Source organism: Kryptolebias marmoratus, linkage group LG1 (genome assembly GCF_001649575.2).
Source record: "Kryptolebias marmoratus isolate JLee-2015 linkage group LG1, ASM164957v2, whole genome shotgun sequence".
NCBI classification, from domain to species: Eukaryota; Metazoa; Chordata; class Actinopteri; order Cyprinodontiformes; family Rivulidae; genus Kryptolebias; species Kryptolebias marmoratus.
In genome coordinates this window covers 6848260-6872947 of record NC_051430.1, presented here as the reverse complement: position 1 = coordinate 6872947, position 24688 = coordinate 6848260, and the positions used below count along the sequence as shown (strand labels likewise).

The 24688-nt window shown below is 41.3% G+C and overlaps 2 protein-coding genes across 5 annotated transcripts in view; both read left to right on the top strand.

The window, feature by feature from the left end:
* The first annotated feature begins 280 nt into the window (after window positions 1-280).
* Window positions 281-20710, top strand: vps37ba (VPS37B subunit of ESCRT-I a). The gene is made up of 4 exons (XM_017433988.3): window positions 281-471; window positions 8633-8804; window positions 16455-16537; window positions 18206-20710. Exons 1-4 carry the CDS (start codon window positions 367-369, stop codon window positions 18695-18697), a joined length of 852 nt encoding a protein of 283 aa, XP_017289477.1. The 5' UTR covers window positions 281-366; the 3' UTR covers window positions 18698-20710.
* A 1060-nt stretch (window positions 20711-21770) lies between these two features.
* Window positions 21771-24688, top strand: part of ppp3cca (protein phosphatase 3, catalytic subunit, gamma isozyme, a) — a 56971-nt gene continuing 54053 nt past the window's right edge. For 3 of the 4 annotated variants that reach the window (XR_001809031.3, XM_017433979.3, XM_017433978.3), the window contains exon 1: window positions 21771-22374. Coding sequence is in view for 3 of the 4 variants with exons in the window: in XM_017433979.3 (XP_017289468.1) it covers window positions 22317-22374 (58 nt within the window). In the remaining variant the exon portion in view is untranslated. The remainder of the gene's footprint in view (window positions 22375-24688) is intronic. The other variant, XM_017433980.3, reaches the window with a different exon arrangement.

Sequence of the window (24688 nt, the reverse complement as noted above, 5' to 3'; positions counted from 1 at the left end):
GGTTATTTATACTTGAAAGTTGTCCAGTAAGAGCTAATGTGAAACAGATTTCAGTTCTGTGAGACAAAATAAAGAATGGTTTAAAACTAAGACTATCCCTTAGTTATGCTGCTTTAAGCTTAGACTGCTGCAGGACAAACTGACCACATTTCCCCACTCTGTTGCTGTCTTTACTTGCTCTACTGTAATTATTTCTATCAATAAAATGTTTTTTTTTTTACGCTGACAACCGGTAGTTGCGGCATTTCCGCCTACACGTGAAGGCACCACGGGGCCTGCGTCTCCCCACTTCCTGTAGAGGAAGCGCAGTCAGCTGTCACCGTCTGCGAGGCGAGCGAAGACACACACGGCAAGAAGAGCGAAAAAATGTCCAGTTTTACCAACAAGTTCAGCGCGTACACGATGACGCAGCTCAACGAATTTCTGGAGGACGACGAAAAGCTCGCCAACATGGTGCAGGAGATGGACGAGGTACGCTGTGGTCCGGTGTTAGCTGCTCACTCCTTTTCTCGGTCACTGTTTTTTTCTCCTCGAGCCTTTTGTTGTGTTTTACCAACACGGTCGGTACAGTCTCAGGAGCTGCTTAGAACCACAGTTTGCGTTTTTTACTCAGAAATACGTGGCGTGTTAGGGTGCTCATGTGACCCGTAGCATTAGTAAAGTTGTTAACCTTGGCACGGGGCAGAGACGAGCATTGTTTAAGTTTTAATACTCGAAAAAACCCCAAACAGAAATCCCACTTCACCGTTTTTCTAAATACCCCGCGTTCCCAGGACAACTAAAACTCGTCTGTTCCCACTGCGGAACATACACAGACAAGTATTGTCTGCCTTTATGCTTATTTAAAATCATGTCAGATGATAAAATAGCCTAGCCTCGGCTCTGTGTAATGGACAAGTCGCCACGCCAAACTCCAGTCACAAATCGACCAATTTAAGAGTGACTTCTCCGTTAGGGCCGAGACCGACACCAAGCCGAGGAAAACGAAACTTAGCCCCCTCGGTCCGTATCTCAGACACGGTCTGTTCACGGCTCAGGGGAGTATCTGATAACTACACTGTTTTGACGCGAAATGAACGTGGATTTCCTCCTAATTTGGGAGCAGGACTTTCAGATTTGTTCTCGTACCCCCACCTTGTTGAGTGACAAAAAAAGGACTCTTTCAGACTCGGAAGTCATTTCCTGACTCTCTGGCCCGAGTCCAGGAGCTCGGTGACTCAGAAATTCCCCATTAATGCGTACCTGGTTGACACTTATGGTCTTGATGAGCAAGCCTGGCCTTGTTACCATAAGCAGCAGCAGATAAGCCTCACTTTTTTCCACACACACACACACAGCACATACAGAGTGATAACCAGCTGTGGTCCCTGAAAAGATTTTTTACCTCAGACAAACATCTGCTGCAGCATTTTCAGGATTTGTGCTTCCAAAGTCTTCATTTTAAAGGGCAGGAGATAATGTATTAGCCCATGTGAAAGTACTGGATGTACATCTTATTAGGTTTGCGAGTCTGTTCAACATGGCTGCCACAGCTAAGTGACCTGAGGAAACACAGAATGATTCAGTATGTTTTACAGATACTGAGCTGAAATTTGGTGTGTTAGTAGCTGAGAATCAGACCCAACTTGTGCTCTTAAGTGTGGGTTCAATATCTCTTTTTAAAACCTTGCCATTAACTGTTTGAGTCAGTCAACTGTGGCGTTCTGTCAGCAAAACATCTCATGAGCTACTGGATGGATTTTAATGAAACTTCCAGTTGTACATGCTTAACTATGGCAGTCAAACCCATTCAAGATGGCCACTGCAGAGAGCTGACCTTTGGAAACACAAAAATGGTCATAGTTCAGTCAGTTTTAGACTTCTTGAGCTCAAATTTGGCATGGTGGTAGCTGGGACTCTTCCTTGGCTTATACCCTGAGAGCTAACATAACGTTATTTCCCAGGTATGAGCAGAACGGCGACAGCGCCATCATATCTCGCCGTCAGACCGTCTTGCTGATACTAATTTTAAGTCGGCTTAAATCTGCCATCAGCCCGAGCAGATCCCTGCTGCTTGTTGGTACAGCTTTCCCATCATGCCCCTTTTCCATTGTTCTCGTTCAGCAGTGAAATCTAAGCTTGTCCGTTTTGGTGGGGGAGGGAGGGAGAGCGTGGCTTTGTCAAATACACACCGTCAGGGCGCAGGAATCTGTCTTGTCAGTTGTCACAGTCAGTGCTGGGAATTTCTCTCCAGCAGTCTAATTTGGAGCTAATATTGCACGAACTTGCTGTTTGGGAACACGACAAAGGCCCGTGCTCTGATGCAGGGGGTACTGCCGCGTGCCAGTCAGCCAGATTGTTTGCATCTCGTAAGACGAAGAAGGCTACATGGCGTTTAACAGCCATTTGAGCGAACTCTGTACCGCCTGGGCTTGTCCTTTGTGTGGTTCCTGGTGCTTTGGATCCACGCCCTGGGTGTTCGTCTCCATAGTTTTGTTTTCCAGATCTCACAGGACGCAGAGTGGGAGGGACGGGCTCGGCACAGTGACACATCAGTTATTGACTCAGGCCGGCACTAAGATTACAGAATCCAGGTGAAGATGCGTCTGAGGTGGAGCTGTCCATGAGCGCGATTGGTTCCTGACCCCGTAGATGGAACGGGAACAAAGGCCGCAGGCGTCAGAAGGCATCAAAAGAAACCTGAGCTCGGTGGGAAGCATGAAGTGTAAAGTCCAGCAGTAGTGAACGGTGTGAACACAAACCCTCAGCTCAGACCCTTTCTGATGACAATAATCCAATTTTCTTGGGGAATTCTCAGCAGCTGCAGCATTTTGAATAATGCAAATGACTGCATTTGTTTACTTTCGGTGCATCCTGTCTTTTTTTTTTTTTTCACGTGATTTTAAATCTATCTGTTGATGGCGGGTTGCAGTTATTGCTGTGTGACTTGTATGTAATTAATACTGGAGTTGAACCTGGAGTTGGACTGTAAGACATGTTTGAAGCTGTTTAACTTGTTTATGTTACTTTTCCACCTGAAGCCAGCAGGATGGGAATTTGAGAAGGACACTCTTTTATATTTTCACTTTATCACCGTTTGCTTTGGATGAGTTTAGCTGTTTATGCACTACCGTTACTGAATTTAAAGTAAATTACTGAAATTTTAGTACTAATTTATTTCTCATAATAAATTTTATTAGAAGGGATTTACAAGCAATTACTGCAGGTACAGTCATGGAAAAAAGAGAGTTCACCCTCTTTCAATTCTCTGGTTTTACACATCAGGACATGATAAAAATGATCTGGTTTAACCACCTTCTAAAATTATTTAAATCAAATGAACAAAAACACAACAGATTTTACCCTGTACCTTTTTATTAAACTAAACAAAGTCTAAAAACAAGTCAAAATGGAAAACTAAGTCCATCCTTGCAGCTATGGGCCTCCGTTAACAGGTTAAAGGTTAAAGTTCATTTCATGACAGGACAGTTAGAAAAAGACTGCATCTGAATGAACCACAGGACAGCTGGAACAAAGTCCTTTGGACAGATAAGACCAAAGTAGAGATGTTTACCCATAATGCACAGTGCCATGTCTGGCAAAAAACAAACACAGAATATCAGCTCAAAAATCTCATACCAGCTGTCAGCACGTTGGTGGAGGTGTGATGGTTTGGGTCGACCGTGAACTCCTCTGTAGACCAAAGGACTCTTGAGTCAAATGTGAGACTGTCTGTCTGACAGCTGAAGCTTGGACCAAACTGGGTCATGATGAAACAGAACAATGATCCCAAACACAGCAGCTGATCTACAACAGAATGACTGAAGAAGAAAAGAATCAAGGTGCTGGAATGGTCCATTCAGAGTCCAGAACCTCAACCTGACTGAAATGCTGTGGTGGGACCTTAAGAGAGCTGAGCAGAAACAAATGTCTGCAAACCTCAATGAACTGAAGCAACAATGTGAAGAAGAGTGGACCAAAATTGCTTCACAACCATGTGATAGTCTAATAAAGTCGGACGGAAAACAACTCCTTGGAGTTATTTCTGCTAAAGGAGACTCCGTATCTGCTAGATCATGGGTGGACTTTTCTTGTGTTAAATAATCACATGATCAATCTGTATGTTTTTGTTCACTTGAGGTTAAATCTGAATAATTTTAGGACCTGGTAAAAATTAGATAATTTTTTATTATGCCCTGATACATGACTGTATACTGCGGGGCATCAGAGCGGTGCAGTGGTTAGAGCTGTCACTTCGCAGCAAGAAGGTCGCAGGTTTGCCTCCTTGCCTTTTCTGGGTGGAGTTTACATGCTCTCCCTGTGAGTGTGTGGGTGTTCTCTGGCTACTCCAGTTTCCTCTCACAGACCAAGAACATGCATGTTAGCTTCACTGGTAACTCTAAAATTGTCCCTAGGTGTGAGTGAGAGCGTGAACAGTTGTTTTTCATTTGTCTCCGTCTCTCTGTGATGGACTGGAGACCTGTCCAGGGTGTCCTCCGCCTCTCACACAGCGACTGCTGGAGACAGACACCGTCTCCTCCGCGACCGTAAAACGAGCAGCGGGTAAAGGAAATGGATGGTTAATTGTATATGCTACTTTTTGTTGTTGTTTTCCCTTCAGAAACAGTGTACCATAATGACCATTTTCAAGTTTTTTTTTTTTTTTCTTTTCTTGGTCAGTCATTTAATTGGCTATTAAGACAAGTTTTAATGGTTGATGTATAAAGTTTCCTTTCCAAGTACTGATAGCACAGTACTTGTTGTACTGTAGACATTTAGATCAAAGCTGTTATTGTAACTTATATTGCTTTACTGGTATTATTCTTTGAGCAGAACTGTTTCCCCTCAGATCAACCTGGCTCCAGTTTTGCTCCTAAACACAAGTTTGTCATCTCTAGGTTTCATAAACATAGAAACATCAGTGTTAGGAATTTTTAAATGTTTTGCCTAGGAGTTTTGATTTAAGACGACTTGAATTCGGTCTTCATCTTTTTTTTGGTTTTGTTTCTTTTCTATGTAACAACTCCCACTTCCTGCAGAGCCTTTTCACTTTGTGTCTGCGTCTGTGGTTACACCGAAGGAAGGAGTAAATTCATCTGCTATTAGATAATCAAGAGTCATAAAAATGTTCCTGCGAATTGTCGCAGCAGTCTGTCTAATTGTGTGTTACTTCAGCTCTCTGATAATGAGGTTTTGGCCCAATAAGCCAGTGATGTCATTTTTTTTGTGAGAATTAGGCCTGTCGTGATAAACGATAAATCAATTAATCGCACGATGACTTAAAATGAGGTTGATAAGTTTCAGTTTCCGGCGTTATCATTTCTTCTTGTCTCTCTCTTTCTACTGAAGACACTAGATGACAAAAGGCTCAGCTCCGGTGCTCTTCACTGACCCCTCCCTTTCTCATTTTGTAAGCGTAAGGGGGCGTGACCTATCACGTCAGATAGCCAGCCGAGGCGCAGTGTCTTTTTCCTCTGCAGCATTAGCGCCCGCTAGGAGTTAGCAAGCTAATGAAACACTGTTTGATATTAGGGGAAAAACCGAAATGGAATTGGTTTCAAGGTCAAAGTAACAGCAGCGGTGTGGGAGCACTTCAGATTCAAACCAAATGACTGAGGCAAACCGCTGAACCGTTGTGAGCCGGTATGTCGCATTTGTGCTTCTGTCGCCGTGTGCTTTTGTTAGTTTGCACTTTTTGTTTCTAAAACTGGCAGTTTTGTCCATCTTCTCTATATAAAACTAACAATTATTACTTTTTGAAGGGCAGTTTAGTTTACAGACTTAATAATCCGTACTGTTTTGGTTGAATGAAGGTTTTATTTCCGTTTTTTTTTTTTTTTTTTATTCAAGTGCATTTTTTGTGAACAGAGACTGAGAGTCCATTTTATTTTTGTTTTTGGTTGTTTTGTTTATTTTCTGTTCCAGTTTCAGTGTTAACTGTTCTTTTGAAAGTAAAGTTAATTAATCTTTGAGAGGATGTACTTGCACTATTATGTTATTATCATTACATTAGGTTAAAACAATATTATCGTTTATCGCAATAATTTCTGAGACAATTACTTGCCCAGCAAAATTTGTTATTGTGATAGGCCTAGTGAGAATTTTAGCCTTTATAGAAGAAAATGAATTGATGTAGAACATTTTCCTCAGTAGAGAGCAAACCTGAGATTAGGAATATTATATAAAGATCAGTTTCTTATGTGATGAAAAACAAATGGGCTCAGATAATAGGAGGCAATGGTGCAAACTGCTCTTTCTGCGTGTTATATATATATATATATATATATATATATATATATATACATAATAGTTTCACAAGCTTTACAAACTCTGGTGTATTTTACACCAATTTTTTTTGCATTTTCTCACCCAGTCTTGGTTATATTTGCCCATATGGCATGTTAGGCGGACGTGTGAAATGAGTCATTTGACAAATAGCATTAGATTTTTTTTTCTTTATTCATCCACTGATTATGTGGTTGTTTTTACTCACTCTTCATGATTGTATCAGTTAATATTTGCAGTAAAATACACACTAATTTTTCCCTTTTCTTAGGGAATACCACCCAGATTTCTTTAAATTTTGGTTTTTGTAGTTTCTGCCATTGTTCAGTCAGTGTAGGCCTTTAAAAAGCAAAGAGGCTGATAAAAGATGCTGCTGGATTGGGAACTCTAGGTTCCAGCAGGTCTGCAACACCGTGACTGTATCGCTTGTGCACAGACTCTGGTTCCAAAAATAGGACATGGCAGCTCCTGTAAAACGGGATCTCATGGCTTCGGTTCTCAAGAACGGAAGAAGGCGGAATGTCCTGTCGAGATTTTTCTCATACGGTTGTTGGTCCTACAACCAACACGTGTATGGTGCACACGATGCACAGCAAACTGCTGTTCATCACCACAGCTTTGTGACACCATTGCACAGGCTCTGTAGACGGGTGCAGAGCTTAAAATAGCAGTTTTTTTTATCCACTATTGTGTAAGATACATTTCCTATTGTACAATATGTCATAGTTATGGAGGTGAGTGTCACTATTTCCTGGGTAGGGTCATGCAGAGCTAATCTCCCATCATCAGGGTTTTCTTTATACACAGTGCCTTGAGAAATTGTTGTTTTTAATTGTTGTTTTAAGTTTTTAATGTCAACGTATATGAATTCAATTAAACAAAACTGTCCTTGAAGTTCAGACAATGAGTTTACACGCTGTCTGTCCAGGATTCAAAGCGGTGAAGTAATCTAGCTGGTTCCAGACCTCATCCATTGAAGCGTTTTACACTTTTTCTATTCTGACATTGGTTAAACCTCCAGAACTCAAGAAAATTGAACGGAAGGTTTGTTTATCGTTTTAAATCTATCTTTAGCTTAAAGTTTGTGTTTTGCTTTTAATAGCAGCAATTTGCATTTGCTGCTGCAATAAATTTTATCAGTGTGTGTGTGCACGTGTGAGGCTTGGTAGGGTGAAGAAGGTTGTGATGGACCCCCCCTCTGTTTCTCTTGATATATAAATATATAAAAAGTTTATCGTTCTCTATGTTGAGCTTTTATTTAACGTGAGTCTTTTAAAAGCACGTGTTAAATACATGAAAAAGTTGTGACATGAATAATCATTTCTGTAGTCTGTACTATTTGTCACAATGTGCTCACACTCATTGTTAGTAATGAATACTTAATACTTTTTAAATGTGTTAGCTGGATGATAAAAATCTAGCACTAAACTAAAATCATTGTTTTGTAGGTAATGCTGTATTTATGTTTCACTTGAAAGTCAGCCATAGGAAGACAGTGCCTGTGTGTGAATGAGAGGGAGGCGGGTGGAACAGTGAGGCTACAAGGAGCAGAGGTCACAAAGGTGCAGGACCTCAAGTACTTCGGATCGACTGACTGTCCAGGAAAATGAGGAGTGTGGTAAAGAGAAGAAAAAGAGAGTCCAGGCAGGATGGAGTGGATGGAGAGAAGTTTCAGGAGTTATTTGTGACAAAAGGGTGTCAGCAAAGGTCAAAGGAAAGGTTTACAAGACAGTGGTGAGAACAGCTGTGTTGTATGGTTTGAAGACAGTGGGACGGACAAAAAGACAGGAGACAGAACTGGAAGTGGCAGAGCTGAAGATGTTGAGGTTCTCCTTGGGAGGGGAGAGGATGTATAGATTAGGAATGAGGTCATCAGAGGTACAGCACAAGTTGAACGGCTGGGAGATAAAGTTAGAGGCCAGACTGAGATGGTTTGGACATGCAGAGGAGGGACAGTGGGTATATTGGTAGAAGGATGTTAGAGATGCAGCTGCCAGGAAAAAGACAAAGAGGAGATATATGGATACAGTTATAATAATACCAGGAAAGAAAAAAAACAGACAACGCTGACATTCATAAGTAAAATCATATCATCTTACGTATTTTATAGATCTAAACTCTTTTGTGATGAAGTCATGATTGTAGTCTATAGGCAGGGTGTCAAAATCTGCCCTGCTCTGAGGTTTGTGGCAGAGTTGTAAATGCGTGACAACAACATGTAAGTATTCTGCGTTGACCACCACATCTCCTTTTTGGTCTTCATTTGGTTCTTTCTCGAGCTTCTCTTTTCCTAAATGAGGCTGCTTCGAACAATAAAGCAAGATGTCCCGCCAGGTGTGACTGATGGGGTTTCTGTTTCCTCTCGTAGATGCAGGAGGTCCAGCAGAGCAAGGAGAAGACACTGGCCAACAATCGGACCCTGGCTGAGCAAAACCTCATCCTCCACCCTCAGCTTGAGCAGAAGAAGGAGCAGCTCACCAAGCGCTACGGTTGTCTTCAGGAGAGCTTCGAGTCCTACCAGCTGCGCAAATCTACAATGGGTACGCAGCTACATGCACACAAGATACTGGGAACCATTTTGATTCGCTTTTTTTATCTTAGGAGTCATTGAGAATTGATACAAAAATGGGGGAAAATTTCAAACAGTGTCCAATCACAATTATATTTATATTTTTAAACTTTTATTTCTCCAGGCAGTTTGTGGTTTGTTGGATTTATGTGAGGTTAAACCTGTTGTGTGTCCGTCTTTCGTCTGCTTTTGTAAATTTTCTCTGATCCACACAGGGTCAAAAAGAGGTTGCTCTGCATAGATTATCCCAACCACTTTATGCAATGCACCGGCACCACAGCTTGATGCTACCACCTCCGTGCTTGACAGTTGGTAGAGTGTTTTATGTTCGAAAGCCTCACCTTGACAACTCCAAACCTCTTGTTACTGTGGCTAGATAACTCATTCTTTGTCTTGTTTGACCATAAAACGTTTCTCCAGAAGACATTTGGTTTGGCAACAGCAAATGGGAGCTTGAAGGTGTCCCCCTTGAGATGAGTGAAAGTTGAGATGTTGTTGAGATGAGTGAAAGACTCTTACTTGCTTATTTAACAACTAAATCATGTAACTAGCTAACAGACAAAAGAACTGATGGAGAAATGAACATAGGGGTTAGTTGCAGTGTTGTCTGTAGTGCACAGTAAGAAAATAAACAAAATATTTAAAGATATTTGGTTCTTAACTTTTTACTGATCTGCTTTAAGTCAGTCTTGATGGAATAACTACATTTTATGTGATCCAGTCATTTTTAAACCTGCCCATCTTTTCAGCTCTGTTATGAAACATTCAGTTTGACATGACCTCATCGTCATGTGGTTTCTATTATTTGCAGGAACCTTTTTTTTTTTTAAATGCCAGTTAAACTTATAGGAAGTTCATGTGGTTTGCAGTTTCTCTCTCTCTCTCTCTCTCCACGTCACCAAACTGAAGAGACCTGTTGGACTAGTTCTTGTTTCCCATCAAAGACCGCAGAAGCCTTATTACAGCATGTCCTTTTGTCATGTTAGCGCTACAGTAACGGAACATTGATCACATTGTTGATCTGATTTAGATTTGTGCTGCCAAATAAGAAAAGGCTCTCATGGATCTGATATCCCTCAGTGACACGCGTTCAGTCCTTCCCGGTGTGTAAAGCAGACTGAGGCGATACTAGGGACCTTGTTTACACTTTGGTTTCCATGAAACCTTAGAATAGTATTACTCTGAAAAGAGGTTGACTTTGTCCTCTATCTTATAAGGGCAGCTGCCTCTGTAAGGTTTGAAAGCTTGTCAAATTGTTTTCCTTCTAATTATACTGTTTTACTGTTATTTATTATTAATTTCTACTGTCATAAAAATAATAGTTCAGCCATTTTGTCAAGTTCTACTAGCTTGAAAAAAATAGTTCCACTATTGTGAAGCAGGGTTTACGTCTAAAAGCTGTAAATTATTAATGTTTTAGTTGTTGCTGATAGGTTCCTGAACCCACTCTGTTTGGAGTACGTCCGACAGACCGCTAGTCTGGATTTGGTCAAGACCAAAGTGGGTTGCTGTCACCTTAAACCGACTCCAATCTCAAACCTTTCTTAGTGGTATATGTGAACACTATTTTATTAACCTTTACACTGACTGGGCTAACCATTTCTAACTTGTTTAAATGGTTTGATTGGACCCAACTTCAAAGTGGATTGCTGCCGTCTTATGACTGTGCAGTTGTTTGTGCAAACAGTATTATTTAAACCTTTACATTGTGTTGCAGTTATGCATTACACAGTTATTTGGGCAGAAATATAAAGACATTCCAGATGGATATGACCTATGGATGCCCCGAAGGTGCTTCTGTAGCAGTGGTAAATAACCACAGAATTAAAGAACAGTGTAACATAAAACTGACAACAGTATAAAGCTTTATAAAATAGTGTTTATGTGGACTGCTATAAAAGTTTAGAAACTACAGTTGTTCTAAAATGACAGCATCCACTTTGGTCTTGGCTGCATTTGGACTATCTGTTCAGTCCTGTTGGATGTAAACTCTGTTTTTCCAAACTGAAATTCTTCAAGAAGTTATCTATAATGAATAAGAAATTAATTATTGATAGTTTTTTATAGCACTCCAGCCCCTATTGGACTTAATATTTTCATAAACTAATGCAGCATAGTTTCGTTTGATGACAGTAAGTGATGGCTCTAATAAAATGTAGGATACCCAGTCCCCCCCCCCGCCTTCCAGGCAATAGCCGGCCTAGTTGTGGGTTTGCTACTGAGCAGCTGGAGATGAAGCTGAAGGAAAAGTAGCTGTTTGACCCAGATGGAGGATTCAGCATATGGTGGCTGGTTGTATTGCTTCTGTTTGCATAAAGTGGTGTCATCATTATCACACCCCCCCCTCCCAACCCCCCACCCCCCCACACACACTCTCTCTCTAACACCTTCTTCTGCCTCTAAGGACAGCTAGTCTCAGAGGACCATTTTGCTGCCAGGCAAGCTGAGTATAACAACCACAGTGGGTGGGATGGGAGGAGTGGTGGATGCTGGGAACAGGGGAAAGAGGAAAAAAAAAGGAGAGAGGCCGTTGAGTAGACCAAAAATCCCCCCTCCAAACCCACAACTGAAGTTGACGAGCTTTAATTAAGAGGTTGTCTCATGATCTCCACTCAAACTGTGTGTGCTTAAAGTGCTGTGGATAAGCACAAGTCTTTATTGTTGCAGGAGTGACACAAACAGACAGAAAGAGATTGAATTTCACAGCCAGAAAAAAAAGAAACAACTGTCAGTAAAGCCAAAGTGAGTTTTTTTAATCTAGGGCTAACAATTAATAGATAATTGGGAAATTTGAAGGAGTTTTGGGGGTCATTTCTAAACTCCTGTCAGAACAATCTTTTTTCCTTATACATTAAAGTCAACCTGTATGCAAACTAATTCAGTTGACAGGGTGTCAGACTGCGTTGTCTTTTACAAAGCTGAGGCACACAGCTGTGTACTGTATGTTTTCTGTGACTGATCACAAGATGAGTTTAGTCTTGCTGTACAATCCAGTTCTGCAGGCTTCTTAACAAGTGTACACCAGTCAGGTTTAAACCTGGTCCTATTACAGAGGGACCTTGTGTATGCTGTCATCTCTGTATTGTCTAAAAAAAGATTAGACATTCAGTCAGATTTTACGTTGGGCTTTGCCCACCATTACTACGGTACAGTAGTACTGGAGCTGAGCTATTTTCCTCTAAGGTTCATCTTAAAACTATTTATTTCCAAATTTGTGCTTGAAAATACCTCTATCTAGCCCTCATTTATGGCTAAACTATTGTTTCTGTACAAAACCCAAAAGGCTCACTCTAAAACCAGTGTTTGCTTTGTTCCTTTTGATCTACTGTTGAAACATTATATTATAATTTTCCCAGAGCTTTGGAAATATAGTAAATAACTATATTTTTAGGTGATGAAAATACATAATTTCTGTTTTCTAGCGATTCTAAATTCACAAATTTTCCTTAAAAAAAACAGGTCAAATCTCCTATACCCAAAAGTAAAGATACGCCCATACATAATCATAAAGGTTTGAGAAACCTAAACTTACAATACTTGGCTTGGTTGTCTTATTAGTATCTACAGATGTTGTGTGAGGGGGGGGACAGATGTTCAGACAGCAGGGAGATGCCTTGATTTGTGCTGCAGGGGACTCCACACAAAACTGAAGTGTATGGGATCCTGTTGTATATCCACAATCAGCTGCCCTGTTTCTAAAGCCCTTGTCTAACACCCCAGTCACACTTCTGCGTATCTGCCTTGTGTTTCTATAGCATATTGACATATGTAGCTGTAAGGAAATATTGCCTTAACATTTTGCCTTCATATGCATTTGATACTGTCACACATGTAGTGTAATCTGCAGCAATACTAGGTTATCACAGACCTTTAGGTCATAATTTTCATGGCATGGACCTTGCAACTTTGAAACGCCACACATGCACCCTTTTAACAGAGTTAGCATTTCAATGACACAGCACTAGCGTCACACTATCTCATGCTGCGCTTTGCGAACAGTACCGGTTGTCTACTGTGACCACTTTTGGTGGTGTAATGGCCTTAGCCCTGTGCTGTTTTAATGTGGATTTGTTGTTCATGCAATGCACAGGTGTTGCTTCTTGTGGTGTTCCGTGTGGGATCAGTAACAGCTGTATCAGTGTAGCTAGGTAAAACACTAAATGACAACACAACAGGACTCACTCACACAACTTGATTCAAGCCTTAAAGTCCTAAACATAAATGGTACACAAGTTTTACTCTTAAAACATCTGAATCCTACAAAAAAGGCTCACGCACCGACTGCGGTATGGACCTCTCCTTTATACTCACCTATATACAGATAAGCTGCAAGAAGGTCACAGATAACAAAATGTCACAACAACAGTGATCCTGTTATGCTGTGTAGCATAAGTGATTTTTAAGCTGCGATACGTTGTAACTATCCAACCCTTCAACCCAATTTATACGCAAAATACGTAATGGGAAACATTGTGAACTTTACATGTATATTGTATATGTCACAGGACATGACATTTCACAAAATGTGCTTTAGTTGTTAATTTTTGGACCCATCGTGCTGAAGGATACTTCAGCATATGTGGCAGATATATATATTTTATATATATTATAAAAATATATTATTTTTTTCAGTGTATCTGTTAAACTACACAAGAAAAGATACTGAAATTAAACTGCCTCCTTTCTATAGCAGTTGTCGATCTCCTGAGTTTTCCTGTTGCGTGGTTGATATTTGTGATCCTCTAAACTTTGATGCACAATGTGCTAGTATAGTATTTTATCAACTTGATGATCTGAGGGCTTTTTATTTGACGTCATATGTTACAAATGGAAAACAAAACTGGTATTCATGTGAAGCTCGGGGTCTACTTCATCACAATCACCTGTTTATCAAGCCAACACTATGATTTCAAGGAGAGAATGTTGGGCCAAAATGTAGCTTGGCAAAGCTGAAATTATTCACCATGAATAAGGAAAGTTTGAGGAGTTGACCGACAGTGCTCTCATTGTCCAGGGCATGAATAAATCTGATTACGTCTTTGTTCCCTCGGTTGCCATGGCAGAAAGTCCAGGATAGCATATCGGGTTAAGCCGGAGTGTCTGGTGTAATTAGAGATTCACTGTATTGTAGCTCATTCGAGGCTTGGTGGGATGTTAGAAAGTCTACAGTTCTGCTGTAGAGATCAGTAACTCTTGCTGTGTCATTCGCCTCATTGTCACGGTGGCACGTTGTGTGTCTGCAGTTTTAGCTGGTATTGACTTTCAACCTGGTTTCAGAATGCAAACAAAACTGTGACACGAAGGTGGTGTCGGTTGACGTTTTTGAGCTTAATTCTCAGCAAACACACTGTCTTTACCCCTGTGTCAGAAGTAGCGCTGGGCAATGTGATCAAAAATTAATTTCACCTATTAAATAGTTTGTCAAACTTTAGTGGAGATTTAATCTGAGTTTTCTTCAACAGAGTCTTTCTCTTTGCAAATTCCCCCATAAAGCTGAGACTGATGAAGAACCTGGGTAACAGGGGTTATATCTAGTCTCTCCCACGTCACCTGCTGAAGCTTGGACCTCCTTCAGAGAGCTCACAGGGGTCTTGGTGGTCTCTTTCACTATTCCCCTTCTTCACACTCAGTTTGTGAGGATGGTCTGCTCTTGGTAGATTTACACATGTCCCATATTCCTTCCATTTCTTGATGGATTTAACAGAACTCCTGGGGATGATTTGGGCCTTGGAAATTGTTTTGTCTCCATCCCCTGAGTTGTAATTTTTAATAATCTTTTCTCTGAGTTGATTTCCAACAGTCACTTTGAAGGAGTGAATATTTATTCAATTAGTTATTTTACATCAAATATTTTTAATTAATTGATATTACTCTGTAGAAATGTGATTTCAACATTGAAAGGCCAATTTTATGTTGACCATGACTAATTTATGACAGCAGTAAAAACATAAAACATTTAGGGGGGGCAATACGTTTTATAATCACTGTACATTCCTTAAATCACTGTATTAATGTTTAATTTAATACTATAACCTAATGCAGCGGTGAACTGTGATTCAGACGTTGATCCTCTTACCTTTGTTCCCTCATTGGGATGAAAATCAACAAACTTTACATCTATCCTCTCACATCATCTGACAGCAGGAGTGACTCTTTTTTTTTTTTTTTGAACACCTGTGGCCTATGTTAAAACATAATAACCACTGCTCTTATTGAACTAAGCTGTTAGTATAGCGAATTTGACAATGGAAATAATTAATAAGTCCATCCTCCGACTAACAAGTTCATCTTCCAACCCTTTTTTGCCCAAGAGTTTCTTCTCAGCGTGGTGGTCTGACAGTTGTTTGCCTGTTAGCAACACGGCTAACAGTCACCTTAAGTCTCTGAAACACTTATTAGTCAAAAGGGAGCTTTAGGAAAGTTCGGAGTAATTCTTATGGCTATGAACTCAGTTCTATAAACGTCCTAAAATCGTTAATGCTGCGAGCCCTCCATGTGGAAAAGCTGAGCCAATTCCAGTAATTAAGCTGCGGTTGTTCAAAGTCTTCCTTGTTAAATCCAAACCACTCACAGATGAAAGCTCCAGCTGTGGGTTATTCATTTATTTATTTATTTCTCCAGAAACACGTTGCTCATTTACCACCTCTTAATGCTATCTAACTGCTATTTCCCTCGCTTCCAAAACAAACAGAGCTGCAGTTTTCCCAGGGGGAGAAAAAAACCCAAAACAAAATAATGTAGGCTCTTCAAGAGGTATTAGGAGATCCTTAGATAAATATTTTGGCCATTTTGATCAGAGTTTTTGTGTAAAAATAATAAAGAATATCCTTCCTGTTGAAGATGGCTTCTTGATTGACCTCAGTTTGGAGAAATAGTTTACGTTCGATAGAACTGACTCAGACTAAGCTGGTTTGCTGCTGTCTGAAAACGGCTTCAGTCTCAAAAATTTCATAGCAGTTCACGCAAAAGACGTTTTGTAAATCTGAACACTCTCCATATGATTTAAGCTATAAAAAAGCTTTAAAAATTGATGAAAAGAACCACTTTTAACCTTAAATCTTGAACTGATGTGACAATTTGGTTAAAATGGGTGATCTATATGAGCAACAAAAGGCCTGGTTTTATTTATCAGAAACAAATTATTACGATGTGAAATTTTATAATCCTATTTAATTAGCAGGTGGTCCAAAATATGTTTTGTATTGTGTTATTTGTTGTATTTTAATGGTAAAAACTGCTGTGGAGCAAAATGTTCGTGGTTATTCATAAATTTTACACAGAAACGCAATTTTAAAAATGGCTGAACAATTCCTTTTAAACTACAAAATCATTTTGTCCCATTAGTCATTCAGTTCGGTTCCTTCAGAGCCTGTACAGCAGAGAATTAGGAGTGGGTTTAGATAAGTTAAACATTTGTGTGGTGCGTGACAGCGCATGTGCTCGTGTTTATTCTGTGAGATGCTTCAGCGAACACTGAGAGCACAGCTCTGCTGGTTGTGCTGCCCGTCCTACAGTCAAACAAGGAATCCTGACAGGTCACAACACTGAACATCCTCTCAAGTCTGTCAGGCACAGCAGAACCATAACCTTTTTGTTGTTTCTCTCTCTTGCGATTTAACAGACCACAAGTCTGGAAACAGCTCCCTGGACACTCTGCTGGCCCTGCTGCAGGCAGAGGGAGCCAAAATAGAAGAAGAGACGGAGGTAAGCGCTCTCATTAGATGGCCCTCGTGCATCCTGAAGCATTGATTCATATACCTGCTTTTCCAGCTGTTGGGTTCCATAGAAGCGCCATTGTTTGTGTCTAGAAGCTGCAGTGCTGTGAAAAAGTATTCATCCCCTTACAGTTTCCTTCTGTTATTATCAGACAAAGATGGCCTGAGTAAATGCAAAATCGAGTTTTTGAACGACGGTTTCATTTAATTAAAGGAGAAAGGTTATCCAAACCAACCTAGTCCTATCTGACAAAGGAACTTCCCCCTGAACCTAATAACTGGTTGTTCCTCCCTTGGCGGGAACAGCTGCAGTCAAGCGTTTGTGAGAACTGGTAGTTTGTCGTTCATGTGGTTGGGGAGGAATTGCCCTGCTGAAGAAGTGCTCTTGAGCCTGAGGCGACAAACTAAAGGCGGGACAGTCCCCTTCAGGATTTTCCGTTGGTTTCATCAATTTACAGCAAGTTGTCCAGGTCCTGAAGCAGCAAGGCAGCCCTGGACCACCACACTACCACCACCGCTTTTTTGCTCTTTTTCTGAAACGCGGCGTTCGTTTTATGCCAACTGTAACGGGGCACACGCCTTCCAAAAGGTTTCACTTTTGTCTCATCAGCCCTCAGAATATTTCCCAGAAGTCTCTGGGCTCATGAGGATGTTGTTTAGTAAATGTGAGACTAAACAACAAGTGGTTTTAGCCTCGGAACTCTCTCATGGAGGCCATTTTTGCGCCTTAATCTCTTTCTTATTGACGAATCATGAACTCTAACTTGAGTCGATTGAGGCCTGCAGAGCTTCAGACGTTCTGAGTCTGGGCCCTCCTGAATGAGTTGCCGACGTGCTCTTGGAGTGGTTTTGGTCGACCAGCCGCTCCTGAGAAGGGTCACCACTGTTTCACGTTTTCTCAATTTGAGGATAACGGCTCTAAGCGATTTCTTGAGTCTCCAGCCAGGCCGTAATCAGGCCTGGGTGTAGCTACTGAAACTAAACTCAGCTTTCCAAAAAAAAAAAAAAATCAGTAAATTTACAATGTAACAAGAGGGGGCAATTACTTTTTAACGTAGGGCCAGGTTGGTTTGAATAGCTTTTTCCCCTTTTTAATAAATGAAACCATCATTTAAAGACTTAATTTTATTTTGTATTTACTCAAGTCATTTTTGTCTGATGATCCTGAAACATTTAAGTGAGACAAAGGACAAAAACAAAAAATCTGTAAGGGGGGGTGAGTACTTTGTCGCTGTTCTGTAGCTTCTGAGCTAACTTGGAGGTTGCAGTTTAACACAGCGGTAATCACCTGTCCTGACACTTTTTAAGTATCCAGCTATGTAGTTGATTACTTGAAAAAGTAAGCATGTTTAATGAACTCCAACTTGCGTGTAAATGTCTGTCTCAACAATTGAGGTGCGCTTTGGCTTTGCAATTTAAAACAGCAGTAGGCTACAGCATGCAAATGTAATCACAAGAACAAGCAGCAGCTCCTGGTTTATTTAGGTGATTTGAATTTTAAATGATCTAAAGCAGTTTATGTGATTGACTTTCTTTGTGCTCCTGCCAGGGTGCTATTTCCACCCCTGACCTGTTTTGGTTCAGAGCTCCGTGTTGATTCAGTCCGGACACATTTCTGTTCTTCGCTCCTTAAAGCTTCTTTTACTTCTGTCAACAGAACATGGCTGACTCTTTCCTGGATGGGGACGTAACCCTGGACTCCTTTATCGATGCCTACCAGAACAAGAGGAAGCTGGCCCATTTACGGCGAGTGAAGATTGAGAAGCTGCAGGAAATGGTGCTGAAGGGCCAGCGGCTCCCTCAGGTGCCGGTCTCCTCCACCCGATCTCAGGATGCCCCAGCGGCGATCTCCCTGCTGACCGATGGCAACGACAACTCTTCTCCCATGGCCCAGCCCAGAAGAAAGCCCCCACTTCCTCCATCTCAGCCAGCCCCCGTCCTGAATCCAGCTCCAACTCCAGCCTCCGTTCCCCAGTCTCCTGTTTTCTACTCGGCCTCCCCGTACCCACCAATTCCTCCCAGGACGGGGCAGCCCTTCCCCAACGTTTCCTCTGGATACCCCAGCCACTACCTCAATCAGTACCCTCCTGCTTTGCCTCAGAGGCCCTCGCCTCGTATGGCCCCGCAACCTGGCTTCATCCTGCAGTAAATTAAAAGGAAAAAGAAAAAAGAAAAAAAAAAGATTTTGGGGTCTTTGTCACTACTGGAACTCTTTTGAGAACAATTTTTTGTCAATGTCACCTGCCTTCTGGGATTTTGATCAGAAAGCAGATCTCCACGGGCTGGTCTGGTCCCCTCTAGGGATTCATGCTCACCACTAACTTGTGCCAATCCACCCGACGAAATTTAAAAAATACCCAGAAAGGTAGACGAGATCAGCCAGAGTTCCTTTAGCAAAAAGGAGGCCCCCCCCCCTCCATCCCTCTACAGGCTGCTGCGAGTGACTTATCATCAGCCTATGTGTCACGGAGCTGGGACTCGTCGCTTATCGGCACTTTTCACTCTGCCTGGTCTTTTCCCTCTTTTAACATGCTCCTCAAGTTTCTGTTATGGGAAACTTTAAAAAAAGATCTTTTGAAAGGGAATTGAAATCATCGTGCTCATCCACAGCGTGCTAATTTATATGCAAGCAAGGAGAGACCCAGATTACTGTGCAGATGTCGTTTCCCAGAAAAATTCAGGCATAAACTGCATTCTATGCTGTGATTTCTTTATAAAAACAAAACAAAACAAAAATCCCATGGTACTTAGGAATATTTGAATTTCTATATCATTTAGGACTAACAGTTCTGCTAATATTAGCCAGAATAGACTGACTAACATGTATAAAGGAGGGCTTTGGTTGGTCTGTGTTCAAGGAGAGTCCAGCCTCTCCTGGATCCCGGTGGCTGTCTGCTTTGTCTCTAAGCACGAGTCAGAAAGGAACGGGGAACTGGTGGAACAAGTAGGCAGGCCTGTAGAGCCTCAGCTAGAAATGAAGGATTACACTCCGTGTGTGTGTGTGTTGTTGTTGTTGTTGTTCTGCAGCACTCCTCATATGATGTCTGTTGTCTTTAAATCCCCCCGCCCCCTCCCCAGCTGGGACTTCATGGGAATATGATGCCAACAGTTCTTTGGATGGCATACGTGCTGTATGTTTCTGTTCAGTTCTCTGCCACACTGAGCGCCAAAGACTTCCCACATTAGTTTGTTTCCAGCTCTTTTCTAAAGTTTGTTTTTGTTTTTCCTTGTGTGTGTAAGTGAAGCATTTAGTACAAACATCATCGCTCCCAACGTATCTGTGATGTCAAAACACTCTTTTTGTAAACATGCAAGCCATAAATCTGAGAGGAGCGAACTTGGTTTCGGGAGAACCTTTTTACGTTGGTGTGAAATTAAAAATCCTTTTTTTTTTGTTTGTTTGTTTCCTCCTCCCTTCTGACTGCTGTGCACTGTTGAAGAGCCACGAGTGCCTACACTTAAAAATGACGTTGATCACATTCTGCTGATGAATTCATGTCTTTCTGTGTGCAGCTTTTTCAGCGTTAGAACCTCCTCCACCATGACTCATTAGATTGGCATTTTGTCTTTTCTTCCTCCTACTGTATTTTATCCCCCTCCCTCCTGTGGGCTGAAGAAGTCTAATCAGTCTGATAAGCGAGGCTTCTCCAGTAGCAGAAAGACAATACGTAACAAATGCCAGAGACAAGGAACACCTCCTCCAGGGCTACATGCTGCTTGGTGCTCGTACTTGTCTTCCATTGCCTGAGGTGAACTCGCAAACGTTTGCATGCGATGTTGACTTTTTCTTTTAAACTTTATCGCAAAGATAATGAGGCTCTGAAATTATCTGCTTCATATCGATGATAGTTCGCCTCAAAGACATGGACTCAGCAGACACAACAGTTAGGAAAAACTACAGGAAAACAAATGTTTCTAATGAACCAGCATTTCTAACAAGTGCATGACCTTTGCTTTCAGTTCAGTTTGAAGAGTCCTCTTAAATGTTTGCTGCTTTTTTTTTTCTTTGTACTCATCTTCTTCTGCATCCATGGTTTTCACGTGTGGTTGTTGATAACTCCAGTGTAACATTCTAGGTATTTACTTTGAAAGAATGTTTAAGTGGAATTTAATGCTATTTTCAAGTTCAATAAATATGTTGGGTTTTTTTTGTATCACTTTTCACTCAGGTGCTTAATTTGAACACATCTGTCTTCTCGCGGCTTTTAAACTATGGGTTGTTGGAAGGCCGCAACAGTTTCAAATGTGCAGCTGAGGTCAGAGGTTTCCATCCACTCCTCATGAGCCTGAGCGTCATGTTATATAGAAATAATAAGCTTTTTAATGGATACGAAAAGCATGTGGTTGAGGTGCAACTTGCTAAGAGACTTTTTCCCAAATAATATTTGGGAGTGTATGTATATGTTCAGACTTGCTCACCTAATTATTTTGAAACCACTGAAGATGTGGTACAACCATTTAACTCTGGGGTGGTAATTGTTAAAAGACCCAAATTAATTTGACATTCATTCTTTTGATGAATTAATGTAAACCTCTGACCTGAACTGTGAAGTGCTGTTTACTTACGTTTACTTTGCCACAGACAAGACCAGGCAAAAATATCCCAGAGTCCTGGACTACTGAGTAGGATTAGTGGTTTGTCAAGGTAACAAAGCATCATGAAGCTGATTCACTTTTTACCTGGTTGCTGTCACTGCAGCAACTTGATATTATCTGGAGTGATGGACCTCAGGCAGGTTGCTCTGCCCTCTACTGGCCAGAGTAAAAAAAAAAGAAGCATAGGATTTTATGTATTGGCTTTGATTATACTTGTGCAACAAGAAATATAAATATACAAGTTGCTGAGCAGAGGAAAAATTGTTGTTGTTTTTTTAAATTCCCTTTATATGTTGCATTTTGCACTGAGCAACATATTGCTGAAGATGACACAAGAAGGTCATCTAGTGGTCAAACATGGACGTTTTTCCACAGCTCGTATTTTCAAGCGATAATGGCTTTTTTAGTTTCGCGGGTCTCATAAGACAAATTTTTAAAAATAACATCTCATTACTTCATTTTTTAAATATTCCAAACACAATTCGCGCTTTCCTATTAGAAGTTTTATATCGCCTATATTAAGAATGACAAAATTTATGAGTCGTTGAGAAAATGACTATTGTAAGGGTCTGACGGGACGCGTTTAGGATTTACAGAGTGTTCCTGAACGCGCCGCCTCCCCACATGTTACGTTTCCATAGTCACGTCACATCGCCTCCACCATGTCGAAGGAAATCCGCCGTTGAGCTGCTCCTCACTCGCTGTCAGATTAGGGTTTCTAATCCGGGGAGGAGGACGCTCTGTCAGGACGCTACCTGCGTTTTGGGAAGGAGCAGTACGGTTCGAGCTCTGCGTCCTCTCTTCTTCTTCTTCTTCTTCTGTCGTTATTAAAAGCAAACAAAGATGAGAGCCGGCGCTTTTCGCCGCTGCCTCTGCTCGTCTTCCTCCGACTCGCCGATAAGAACTTAAGATGTTAGCTGGCTAACTAGCTGGAAAGGAAGAACTAAATCCGATTAGCTGCTTAACGCCAGCTTCTCCGGGGTAACACACACACACATTTTATATAGATGGGATTTTTGTTTTCTTTCTGGGGGTTATTGCTTGATAATTAGCATAGCGGTGGATAATTAGTAGGAGTTAATTAGGTGCTAGCTTGACTGACGGCTAGCTGGACTGGGAAGAAACGAGATTTGTAAACTGAAAAAACAAAACAGCTTCCAGGCAAAGCAAACATGTCAGGAAAAGATAAAGACAAGGAGAAACAGTCTACCACGGAGCGTCTGGTAAAAGGTGAGTGTATAAATGTTTGCAGTCCTCATGTTCACTGTGACGCTGTTATTGTGATATTTGAGGTCTCGCTTGAACCGAAAACCACCTGTAGCTGCTTGAAACCTGTCATCTTCAAAGCGCCAAATTAGGTCATGTCGAAAGTTGTGTACAGACACTTCACATTTACCACGATGCTGGTACAAGTACATGTGGAGGAGCTCGAGTCAGGAGAACTGAAATGATTTTAGGATTGTTGTCGCCTGCGGCTGAAGGCGATCATGTTTTTGCCCGCCTGTGTATGTGTGCGTGTGTGTGTTAGCAAAATATCTCACGGGATTTTAATGAAACTTTTTAGAGGGTAGTCACCTGACGTACATCTACAGCTGATTATGTTTTTGGAGGCTGTCCAATTCAAGATGGCCGCCGCAGTTGATGGACCTCAGTGGCTGTAGCCCTGCCAGCTTTTCCGGATGATGAGCTCAGGTTTGCTGTGGTAGTAGCTGAGAGTCATCCACCCAGCGCATGCTCCGAGCATCAACAGGATTGTACCATATGTGTGAAGTGAGATTTATTCATATAGCACTTTTCAGCATCAAGGCAATCCAAAGTGCTTTACAACAGAAACAAAAACAGAATCCAATACAGCAGGTACATAATGAAACAAAAAAAGAAAGAAAAAACACATCAATCATGTATAATCTAAATGAAATATAGGATAATCTAAATAAAATCACGAAACCAGACATCTAAGCATGAGCTGAGACAGTCAAAATAGTAGCTAAAATAATCTAAATGAAATCATAATCAGATATAAAAATACAGAAGTAAAAATATCAATCATGTATAATCCAAATGAAATATAGGATAACCTAGATAAAATCATGAAACTAAACATGAGCTAAGACAGTCAAAATAGTAGCTAAAATAATCTAAAAAAAATCATGATAAAGTTAAAGCTGAACTAATCAACAATTAGGAATTTAACAATCTAATAATATCTAAAGTATGAGCTAAGATAAACTAAACTAAACTAAATGCACAGGAAGGCTAAATAAGCTGAAACATGACAATGCTAAAACTAATGGTACAGAACTTTCTAATAGTACCCCAGGCCCACTAGACAGCCGACGTAAGAATTACTAAGATAGTGAGGGGGGGTTGGAGTGAGAGAGATGACTGAGAAACATTGAAAAGTGTGTGTGTGTGTGTGTTTGTTAGAGGCGGTGGAAGACGATGTGGTGCATGTTGTATGAGTGTGTATGTGTGCATGTGTGTTTGCAGATAGGTCCATGAATCACGTCACAGAGGCCATTGTCTTTGATAATGTGGTGGAATTTTTATCAGCCAGCCCAGAGCAGATCCACAGATGTCCTTAGGTAGGAGGGGGCACAGCATCTTGTTTACATAATTCTGAGTAGAAATTGAGATAGCTGACCAAGGTCAGCCTAGGGGAGCCAAATTCACAAACAAACAGTAATTGTTTGGTTGTTTTTGTCTGTCTTAAAACTCTTGCTGATACTTCTCAATGGCGAATCCAAACAGCCAAATTCCAGTACCATTCCGCCTGATTCGAGCGAGCAACTTCCTCATGATGTAACCCATATTATGAGTTCCAGAACTGCAATTCAGTCCAACTTGCGATTCAGCTCCCGTAACCACACAGTTTGATTGTTGACCGCCGAACCCATCAAATGAATTTGACGATAAGTCAGATAACTGCTTAATCCAAACAGCAGAAATCCTGTTATCAAAACCAAAATATGTGAAGATCTTCCAAAGACAAAAAACCCAAGATGGCGGCGCGCAGTAGTGCAGCGGCTTCTCACGCTCCCAGCGTAAACCAACTTCTTACTAACTTTCCCGTATCTTCTAACACTAACTACGTGCATCTCAAGCGTGTGAGTCATAGTCGAACTGAACTTTATAAGTTAAAGGACAGTTTGGCAACAAAAGCAGCAACTATGGACAGTAATCTTAAAACTGCACTGGGAAGACTCCAACTCCTCCGGACACCAGCGTGGAGGAGCAGGACGCACCACACAAAGGGCAAGCGAAAGAGGTGTGAACGCGGCCAGAAACGAGGGAAGCGCAGCGGTGTATTAGCCAGGCTAAAGGCTAATGCTATCCGACCCCCTATTCCATCTCTTTTTCTGTCAAATGTCCGCTCTCTGGACAACAAGCTGGACCTTCTGCGGCTGAGAATGAGTGTTTCTGATGAGATGAGGAACTGCGCTGTGATTTGTCTCACTGAAACCTGGCTAAATAACAACATGCCGGACTCAGCCTTCCAGCTCGCCGGCCGGCAGCTCTTCCGAGCGGACCGCAACCAGCTGTC